The sequence below is a fragment of the Cryptomeria japonica genome, chromosome 9, assembly GCF_030272615.1.
Source record: "Cryptomeria japonica chromosome 9, Sugi_1.0, whole genome shotgun sequence".
In the NCBI taxonomy this organism is placed as follows: Eukaryota; Viridiplantae; Streptophyta; class Pinopsida; order Cupressales; family Cupressaceae; genus Cryptomeria; species Cryptomeria japonica.
The window spans coordinates 709,908,813-709,920,413 of record NC_081413.1 but is presented as its reverse complement, the minus strand read 5'-3'; the positions used below and the strand labels follow the sequence as shown (position 1 = coordinate 709,920,413).

Here is an 11,601-nt window from a genome sequence, read left to right as displayed (position 1 = left end):
TACCTAGAAGATATGAGCAAGAGCGGGGATTTCAAATCTGTTGTGGGTAGGAAGACGTTTGAAAGGGAAGTGTCTATTCTGGCTCCAAAACGGCAGTACGGATTGACTAACATGCATGTTAGTCGGATGTTTTACACCGTCGATTTTGTAATAAACGACTGCGATTGACTAACACATCGCTATCACACTGTACGGAAGGTCTGTTTTGGACCCAGAATAGTTTCGGCCATTTGAAAGTAGAGAAGCTAAGAATGACTTAGACTGAGGAAATGGGGGTCAATAAGTCTGCATCCAAAACTACACGGTTGAATTCTGATACCAATATCATAAATTTGACTGGCTGTAAAAAAATATCTCCTACTTATCAAGACAAAGATGACTAGTCAAACTACAAGGACAGGGAGGTGGATGAGGAGGATGAGCTGCTATTGGATCTGCTACTCAAGGCTTACAGGTCATCAACATACCTTCCCTGTGGTTGTTCGAAATGATTTTGTGGTGGATCTCGAAGATGCATCGAGTGGTCACCACAATTCGGGCTTGCATAGGGGCTTTATTTCCCTAACGGTCACCCCTGCTACTCTTTCGATTGAACACTATGTTAAGGATGTGCTTTCTGACTAGACGAAGGATGGGCGGTGATTAATGGTGGCATGAGCCCTACTTGGGCTTAAGACTAGTGTGACTATTCTGTTGCTAAGTGTAGGTATTTTGCAGATTGGTGATTTTGAGGGTTTTACGTCTGTTAAGGCACAGCATTCTATTGGTATTGGTCTCCAAGGAACATGGAGTTAAGAAACTTCACAATAAAACATGTTCAAGAGGTGCTAATTTTTCTTTTACAATTTTGAAACACTAGAGTGCAGGTACATTGAGTTAGATAAACTTTACATTAAAACACATGTTCAAGAGACATTAGTTTTTCTTTTACTACTTTTAAACACTAGATAAAAAAGAGAATGTAAGATTGAGAAACTTTACAGTAAAACATGTTCAAGAGACACTGACCAATGCCCATTTTTGGTGGAACTTATCATTACTGTTTGGGTATAAATACAAATGAATTGGTTCTATGGAATATGGAATTTTTAAATCCTTACGCCCATAATTATCGTCATAGTGCAATACAAATGAATAGATAGCGTAAAGAGTCTTACAATAACTCTAAACAAAAATCTTATTTTATTTTCCATGAGTTGATATATAAATTTAATCCCGCAATAAATCAGGTAATTTTTCTTCGGGCCTATAAAACTCTTCTGCCATCATCAAATTGTTCTCATCTTTAGCCATTTCGTTAATTCTGCAGTAAATTTCAAATATTATTTTTCAGGCCTAAAACTCTCCTCCCATCACCAAATTGTTCTCATGTTTAGCCATTTCATTAATTCTCCAGTAATTTTCATATATTATGTATATATTATATTTACATAATTAGCAGAACTTAACAACATATTTGTCCACCATAATGGTGGAAACTGAACATCATGGATGGCCAGCAGAAGGTAAGTTTATCTACATTCTTAAAATTCTAAACCTGTTTATACAACATACAACATACAACATTTTTGCTTGTACAACAGTTTAAGCCTTCTTAGACAAGTTCACAAAACTGTGGGCTTCTGGATCAAAATCCACAATAGAAGAATTGAAAATAAAAATAACCTATGTTAATATTATGGACAATCTAACTGCAGGGATTGAACTCCAGTTTATGGACAAATAAGGAGAACTTTTTTCCCTCTTCTCAAAACTTTCTGGACAGTATCTTGGTAAGCACCATTTCATCTCACACTTTCCTCTGGCTCGGACCTCACACCTTTTATAGAAGAGGAAGCAGCTGAATCCAATTTATCATACCATTTGAAAAACCCACAAGATCCTTCCCCCTAACAATGACTCCCAGAAAAAAAATACTATAAATTAAGGCGTTCAGAGAAAAACTGAAACTTGAAGACGAGAAACAGAAAATGAAAGTTCCAATACCTTTTTGATGGGACACGAAAAAAACAGCCTGCCCTTATTTTTCTCAGTTTGGGCAGTTAAAAGTCGGCAAGGCCCTGCTTCACATTCGCACATGATTGATACAAACTGTTGCTGCGATCCAAGTTCTTCATGAGCGCCAGTGTTGGGGTTTCGTATGGGAGAGTTAGGGTTACAGTTCGGGTTATTTGCAGAAGAGCTGTGGCTAGGGTACGGACTGCGATTATTTGAAGGAGAGCTAAGGCCAGGGTTAGGAATTCGTGACTGGGAGTTAGGGCTAAGATTTGGCAACTGAGAGCTAGGGTTAAGATTTGGTGACTGAGAGCTAGGGTTAGGGTTTTGTGAGGCAGAGGCTTCGAGGTCATCACACCATTCGAAAAAATTACACTCCACAAATAAGTTTGAATCAGCATTCTATGAATTTAAATAAGGTTATTTGTAACAAATGAGAATAAATCTTTATATTTAACCATGTATTGACAACAGTCTCAACAGACAGTATGTTACAGTAAAACGAAACAAAAACAAATGAAATTTACATAAAAGAGCAACAATGTTTTGTGCAGAGGTGGGCTGATACCTGATAACACTTGTAGAACTTTCGGCCAGGATTTGCAGAGGTCTTTGAGGTGAGAATAAGGCATTGTCTAGGACAGCAGCACATTTTTGGTGGAATAACGTCAATGCCAAGTGAAAATTGCGGTACTTCTTGCGTGGAATTATTGGGACAGTTATTAGACCAGTGCCCTAATTGTTGACATTTGAAGCATTTACCTGAACTTACATTGCCAGGTGAAAAATATTGTACCTGCCCTTGCGAGGAATCATTGGGGCAGTTCCTAGCCCAGTGCCCCAATTCATGACATTTGTAGCATTTGCCTGAACTTTCCGATGCAGCCATTGTACAACGTCAATTAAGAAGATGTAGTTTTAGCAATGTTTCTGAACACTCGTTCAGAGACTCCCTCATCCAGCTGCTATAGCTCGGTGAATATGAACATACCTTCCTCCAAATTCTTCTCTCCCCTTTCTCTAGCAATACGACTCGGATTCCATTGATTATCTCTGGTTATCTTACTCCTAATTTATATATACTGCTGTGGTTACACGCATCCTGGGGATGCATTAAAATCGAGCACTCCAAGCCTTATGTTAAATTCAATTGGGATTATGGAGCATTTATGGTATAAAGACATAGGGCATATCAATTGGAAGGATGAACAAGATTCCCTTGAGCAGTGTGCGTGATGGGTGTAAGCTCGTCATCCTCGAAGAAATGATACGAACTCAAATTGCAAAGTTACTTTTAAAACAGTTGAATGATGCCTCCCTCCTTTTTTTCCATTAATGACGCAGTAATTGTTCTCTCGTATCTGTTACAGAAATGGAAATCATTGGTTGGTGCAAATAATTAAAAAATGAGGCTCATTAACCGAGCGGGGAAATTGGAAATCGTGACGCTACAGTAATCATTTGGCCAATAATAATTAAAATAAAAAAAATGTTAGTGCAGGAAAAAAAATATAATAAATATAGGCATTACATTGCTAACGTCAAATCAATATTTCCATATTGAAAAATAATAAAAACAGCTGTAAGAAATAGTAAAAAAAGTGAATTTAATGTTTAATAATATTCAATGGTGGAGAATTTTAATGAATGGTCTATTTATATATTTAAATTATTAGTTAAAATGTAAAGTAATTATGTGATAAAATTAAATTAATAAATAATAAAAATATTTATGGAAAATAGTAAACATAGATAATTTAATATTTAATGAAATATTGAATGAATCAAAAGAAGAGTGGGTTTCACTTGGAAGAGGGATGAACCGGGCAAGGCCGCATTTGAGCAAGCACTAATGGCCTTTATGAGGCACATGGAGCGTAGACAGATACACATGGAGATCACTCGGTAGGAAGCTCACCTGATACATGAACGCACCTCTCACTCCCACAAACAGGCCATACTTAATGGTCGCGTGGAAGTGTGGCAGAATGGAAACTTGGGGTGGGTGGCTTGGATCCCCCCACTGGAGACAACCGGAATCTGAAATCTTATTTACCTAGTTCTCTAATGTTTTTTTTTGGTTGCAAATATGTATATCTAATGTAATCATCTTCTTATAGTGGAGGTGCTCGTTAACTCTATACTTTTGTGCATGCACCTTCCCTCGGTGCCTTGATACTGTTGAACTCAGATTTTCCTGATTCTATGTAATGTTTATATGATATCTAATCCAAAAAAAGAAGAGTGGAAATCTCATATATGAATTAATTTCAAATACTATTTAATATATATTTAATGAAATAAATAAATACCAATATATAACAAATATTTATTAATTAACAATAATTATTTTAAATATATTTTAAAAATTAAGAGGTGTATTTTAAAATTATGTCAATTTTTAATTTTAATTTTAATTTATACCATCATATCATGAGACATCTTAATATTCTAGATATTTGTATTTGAATAAAAGTATTTTTTTGAAATTTTTTTAATATCAACATTTTTAGTTATTTAAATTTTTTATATTAAATATTTTCAAAAGCATTGTTCTATTATATCAAAGTTTGAAATGAAAATTCAATGTAGAAAAACTATTTTATATTATATACAATTCAAAGTTTGAAGTGAAAACTACAACTTCCATGCATGTATTACTCATGCAATAAAATAACTCTTCTATAAATTTCAAAGTTTGAAATAAAAACTATAATTTATTGATTAAATGAATTTAGAATTATTTTTATTGTTGAATTTAAACTTGATATTAAAAAAAAAAATGTCATGAATAAATGTATTTTATTTTAACATATAAAACTATTTAAATTTATTTGTTGTCAAGATTTCTAGACTTGAATGGGGAGATGGCATGAACTGCCGAAGATTTGAATTTGTGCCAGGTGCAGAAGGGTGGTAGCAGCGTAGAGCATGGTATCGGACGCGAAGTGGTGTGCAGAGGAGCTAGTGTTTGGGCTCGGGAGGCTGAAGAGGCAATACCTATGGAGGCCATTTGAGATCAGGTGGCGAAGGAAAAATGGAGGGCTTCGAACTCATAAAGACTTCAACTTTCAGTGTCTCCCAATGATAGAATTCAAGTTGATCCGCATCTGACACATCTAGCCCAATGGGTTTTTGAGGGGGGTAGATGGATCAACAAATGTCATCCCTATGATCAAAATCAATATCATACGGATCTTCTGATGGGCAAAAGGCAAAATTCAGGGCATAAGCAATAGTTGACTAAGAGATCAAGGCCTCCATGGACCAGGCAAAGGAAGAATATTCAGCATGACTTCAGGAGGAAGGGACCCCTCCCCACGACAAGTGTTGCAAAGCATCTCTAAAGACATGGTTTCAAGAAAGGTGGGAGTGGGTGGTTCAGGCAAACAAATATTTGTAAAGTTGATCAAGTTGACAATTGGAGATCCAAGAATCCAATGATCGCTCCCCGAACCAGCGCGGTATGGAAAAGAAAAGCGAATTTCAAAGAAAACGATGAAAGTTCCCAAAAACCTACATAACCACAAGAACAGGTAAGTGATAAATCTCTCACTACAATCCATTTGGAAGATGATAAAATCAAGGAGATTAGGGATAATCTTTGAAGTAAAGGACTGTTTGTTAAATGGGGTGGGGGTCACTAGGGTAGAGGGAATTTTGCAAATTGGTGTAGAGATCAATGGGGAGATGGGATTAGGATCAAGTTGCTCCCAAATGATTACTTCATGGTTTAATTTCTAGATAGAAATGATAAATGGAAAACCCTAAACAATGTTCCATACATGTTGGATGATATTAGAGTCCATTTGATTGAATGGTAGCCCAATTTTAACTCTAGGACTCATACTCTTCCTGACAATCCGGTATGGGTAAGGCTCTGCAACATTCCATCAAATTACTGGAGCACCAAGATACTGAAAGAAATTAGAAAAAGCCTTGGAACCTTTATCTTAGCAGATGACATCTTGGAAGATAGGATTTGGGGAAGCTTTATCAGACTATGCGTCACTGTCAACCAGATCTCAGCTATGCCAAGTAAAGTTAGGATTTTGGGTGTTGGGGAGGTGTGGACACAAAGAGTCAACATAGAGGATCAAATGTTTAAATATGCCCCAAGTGTTTTTCTAGAGAACATATAGTTGTGGAGTGTGAGCTTATAGAAAAAATCTGTAAAGCATATACATGCAGCTAAAGCAAGGAATTGCCTAATATGGGAAGCACTATCAATGGTCAAATTGAGGATCCTCTCACTGATCCAGGAATGCCAAGGGGGATGGATGTAGATAAGGACTCTATAGGATCACAGAGGGAGCTATCGATTGATGAAATTATGGGAGCCCCTATTCCTATCCCTAACCCCACCTCTGAGCCACATCTGGAGCTGCCAGACCAGAGTGGCCTAGAACAGGAATTGGAAGACAATGTAGCAGGGCTGCAAGCATTGCTATTGGAAGCTAAAACTTTACAATCTGAGATAGAAATACAGATGAGGGTTCTGCTAGCGTCACAAGGAGAGGGTCTAGTTTTAATCACTATGGGGGAACCGGGAGAAGTACCCTTCACTGGGGGATCAAAACAATTGGTACAGGGGATGCAAGGGGCAACCTACACAAAGTTAAGATAACCCCCTCTGACGATCCAAAAAGATGAGCACACCTTTGTAGAACATGATGGGGATATAGTTATAGAAAATTTGGAACCCCAACTGGAAGTTATTGGGGAAGAGGAAACTGAATCCGAGTGGGAAGATGATGATGAAATTGAGATTGATGAGCTAAGAGACCACAACACAAAGGGGTTTGAGGTTACTGCCTCCAAAATCCATAAACCCAACATCAAACCTAAAGGCAGGAGAGGGCGCAAATCAAATAAAACAATGTTGGAAATAGAAACAAAGGTTATAGGGCAAACCAAACTTTTGACAGGGAAGAGTGCTCCCCTTCCCCAGGGGCAATGAGGATCCTTGGAATGTCAGGGGGTTAAATGCCCCTAACAAATGGTGCTTGATCAAGCGTCAAATAGATGAGGCAAAAGGAGACATATGGATACTACAAGAAACAAAGTGGAGTAGGGTTGAAATTGATAGAAAGACGAGGACGTGGATGCAATGGTCTAGGCAATTTGTGGAAGCTGAAGGGGCATCGGGAGGCATTGGAATCATCTGTAATCCGCTAGCAGTAAAACGAGAAGTAGTGGGCGAGGGCAGGAATTGGAAAAAAACTAAGATAACTCTTCCGAGCAACAATGAAATCTTTTTCATTTTCAATGTGTATGGGCCTATGACCACCTCTGAAAAAAGGGAGCTTTGGAATCTAACTGCTAGCAAGTTGGAAGGTAGTAGCAATGAAAGGATCATCATAGTAGGAGACTTCAATACCATTTTGAACAATCAAGAGAAGATGGGAGGTATATAGAGGCCCAATGTAGTTCAAAGGGATTTTTCAGAGGTTTGTGGATCAAAATCAGCTTATGGATATTATCCCCAAGAATGGTCTTTATACTTGGACAAACAAGAGGGCAAGAATCACTAATATTGTTGAAAAGTGAGATAGGTTCTTGATTTATGAGGATTGGATTATGCAAAGTCCTCTTATGGAAACATTCATCCTCCCTCTTATAGGCTCAGATCACTTTCCTATTCGGCTAACTACCACACCTTGTCTCCTTGGGGGAGGCACCCCTTTCAAATTTGAAAAAATGTGGAGTAGAGATCCTAGACTACAAAATTTGATTGCTACTTGGGGGAATGAGATTGATATGGGAAATAATTCACACCTCTACAAAATTTGCAAGAGGATAAAATATATTAAAATAAAACTCAAGGAATGGAACCAAGACCAATTCAAAAATATTATTGCAGAAAAAAGAAGAGTGGAGGTTGAACTTGACAAGATCAATGAAGCTATGATCTACAAAGGAATGGGTAATTCAGAATGCCTGAGATAAGATGCTTAAGGATGAACTCAATGAAATATTGAAAAGAAAGAAATACATTGGAGGCAGAAATGCAAAGAGATATGGCTCAAAGAAGGGGACAAAAATACTAAGTTCTTTCACAGATCGACAATTGCTAATAGGAACAAGAAAAAGATATCAGAAATTAGGAGAGCGGATGGCAGCCTAGCCAAGAACTCAGAGGAAGTTAGTAAAGAGGCAATAGATTATTTTGAATCAATTTTGAACAGAGTCAATCAGGTGGACAGAGGCACTAGGGACAAGATTTTGGACTCCATTCCAGCCTTGATATCAAAAGAACAAAATAGAGACCTATGTAAAAGGATTGATGAGGAGGAAGTCAAAAAAGCTACCTTTCAACTCAACCCGGACAAGGCCCCTAGGCTTGATGGCTTCCCTGCAGATTTCTTTCAAGCGTATTGGGACATCAAAGGAAAGCATCTTCATCTGGTTGTGGAAGAGTCAAGGAGGAAGATGACAATGATGGGAGCAATTAATCACACCTTTCTAGCTTTAATCCCCAAAAAGAGTTGCCCTCAAGAGATGAGATATTTTAGACCAATAGCCATATGCAATACAATATATAAGATAGTTACAAAGATTATAGCAAATAGGATGAAACAAATTATCAATCACATTGTATCTAATGAGTAGAGTGGATTCACCCCTGGGAGATCAATTGAAGAAGGTATTATTATGACCCATGAAACACTGCACTCTTCTAGAAAAACCAGGAATGCTTTTATGATCTTGAAATTGGACATCTTGAAAGCCTATGATTTGGTGGATAGGCGAATTCCTTTTTGAATTTTTGGATAGGTTTGGCTTTGGAAGTTGTTGGATTAAGTGGATTAAGAGTTGTCTGTCTACTCCCAAGTTCTCTGTATTAATCAATGGATCTACCCATGGTTCCTTCTCCTCCACAAGAGGTATCCAGCAAGGGGACCCAATTTCCCATTTTTTATTCATCATTATGGTAGAGGCCCTCAGAAGATCAATCTGCAAGCTATATCAAGATGGGCGTTGGATTGGGGTTAATGTGGCAAATGGAGTTGAGAATAGTACTCACTTCCAATTTGTGGATGACACAATTCTATTTGGTATCTCAAGTAGGTGTGAGGCCATAACTATCAAGTCCTTCCTAGAAGATTGTTGTAAGGCATTAGGAAGAAGCATTAATCGGAATAAATCAGAAGTTTTTTTCATCAATACTCAACCTAGATTGCAGAGAGCTCTATCTAGGATTTTAAATTTAAAAGTTGCCAATTTCCCAAGAAGATTTCTAGGCACACCTTTGTTTGTAGGTTTAAACAAGTTTAGTTATTGCGACAAATTGATTGAGAAATGTAAGGGAAAACTTGAAAGTTGGAAAGGTAAGTGGCTATCTTCAGCTAGGAGGCTCACTATGATCAAATCAATGATGACTGCTATCCCTGTATTTTCAATGGCATGTTTGAAAATCCCTATGGCAGTAGAGGAAGAGCTCATCTTGATCATGCAAAAGTTCCTATGGAATGGGCTTGGTGAACAAAATAAGTTTCCTCTGGTTGCTTGGAAAAAATTCAGCCAACCCAAGAATGCAAGGGGTGCAGGCATTCGCCAATTTCAATAATGAACTTGGCCATGGGTGCAAAATTAGTCTAGGCTCTATGCAGTGGAAGTGAGCAAAAATGGGCTAGGATACTTAAGCACAAGTATCTGGATTCAATTGAGCCAAAGAGGATCCTCACAACCCTCAATCCTCCCAAAGGATCAACTATCTAAAATTATATATTGGAATGTTGGGATATGATCACCAACCATGTAACCTAGGAAATAGGGAATGGAAAAAATGCTTACTCTTGGAATGATTCTTGGGGGGGTGGGGAAATTTTGAGTTTGCTCCCTAATTTGAATGAGATCAAGGATGTGACATCTAGACTATGGGGATGTAAGGTAAGTGACTTTGGTGAAATAGTACAACAAAATGGAGCAAAAGGATACCTTGAGCAACATACTAAGTAGTCGTATGTTTATCCCTTCTAGGGAAGAAGATATAATTCGATGGTGTGGATCAAAAGATGGGAAGTATAAGGTCATCTTGGGTTACAAACTTAAAGAAGTTGTGATAGTCAATCAATAATGGCCATCAAAATTGCTACAAAATAAGCATTGCTTGTCGAAGGAAGGGGTTTTCGCCTGGTTGGCACTGTATATGGTGAAAATGGATAACAATAATAACAAAATTGAAAGGCTAAATGAATTCAACCACCAAACCCTAGCCTAACAATAACAAAGATCCACCATAACATATGAAGATTACCTAAGACAATGTAAATAAAATGAAATCACAAAGATTATACCATCACATGTCCAACAGGGTTTTGATCTCCATTCTTCCTATCTCCATTGATCTTGTTTGATATATTTGCTCTCAGATTTTTATATGCACAAGAGCTCAACAAAGAACAAAATGTGGTTGCAAGTAGGATCGTAGTGTAACCAAGTCCTCAAGATTGTCGATTAGGTCATTAGGGTTTGATAATTAAGAAAGCATCTCCTTATATAGAAGACACAATAAGAAATGGAGGGATAAGATTGAGAGGTGTAAAAAAAGGAGGTCGGCTAGGATTAGAGGGTAGGTAGAGGAAATAATAAAATAATGAAAGAGGTAGGTAGTGTAGGAATTAAGAGATGAATGACATGTGTCATGGGTAGAAAAGGCTAATGAATTAATTAAATAAATAAAGATTTATTTAATTAATAGAAGAATGGGATAATTAAATAAATAAAATATTTATTTAATTTAGGAAAAGGATAATTTAAATAAATAAATGTATTTATTTAAATGAGAAATAAGGCTAGAAGAGGATAAATGAATTAATTAAATAAATAAAGATTTATTTAATTAATAGAAGAATTAGGCTTAGATAACTAAATAAATAAAATATTTATTTAATTAGACATGACAATTTTAGGTGTCTACATTTTGCCCCTCTTTGAGACAATGCGGCTTGTCACGTTGTTTCAAAGAAGATAAGATGAACTGATACAGAGTTACCCCAGTATGGGAATGATATGCCCCCTCGAGAGATTGGATGAAAATGTCTGAAAAGATCGCAAACAATATCTCGATAAGAAAGACAGGATAGGATGGACTGACCGGATAAAGTGACAAAGTCACAGGACAAAGAAGACTAACTCGAGAAACGAGGGCGAGGGCTAGGGTAGGCTATAAGATAGACCATGGGCAAAAGACATCCTCATTGTCATCTACACATCCACGAGATCATATTGCAGAGCGAAAATTTAGCAGGAGCAATCAGCAACAATGACCTTCATTCATAAATTCGATCGCGTTCGCCGATTTCAGAGGCTAGCAGAGGCAGGAGAGCCAGTAAGTACCACCAAACCTCCTCATACTTTGATGCATTTAATTTTGTCATTAATGCATGTCGAATAGGGTAATAAATGCACTCAGAAGTAGGGTTTAAAAATGTCAAAAATCATTTAGGTGCGTCTGTGTCAGTGCCAGGCGCGTCTGTGTCGGTGCCAGGCGCGTCTGTGTCCACCAGGTGCGTCTGTGTAGGTGCCAGGAGCGTCTATGTCTAGAACCGCGTCTGCGTCGAATGCGGGCACGTTTGCGCCATGCAGGGGCGTTTGTGTCGT

At 37.5% G+C, this 11,601-nt stretch overlaps 1 protein-coding gene across 1 annotated transcript in view; it reads right to left on the bottom strand.

Annotated features, from left to right (window-relative positions):
- Positions 1-1,648: 1,648 nt before the first annotated feature.
- LOC131073836 (uncharacterized) overlaps positions 1,649-11,601 on the bottom strand; it is a 54,373-nt gene continuing 44,420 nt past the window's right edge. Inside the window, exons 6-8 of the mRNA XM_059211904.1 lie at positions 2,564-2,891; positions 1,987-2,370; positions 1,649-1,889 (exon numbers count right to left, since the gene is read on the bottom strand). Of these exons, the coding sequence (XP_059067887.1) occupies positions 1,785-1,889; positions 1,987-2,370; positions 2,564-2,891 (817 nt within the window). The 3' untranslated portion in view covers positions 1,649-1,784. The remainder of the gene's footprint in view (positions 1,890-1,986; positions 2,371-2,563; positions 2,892-11,601) is intronic.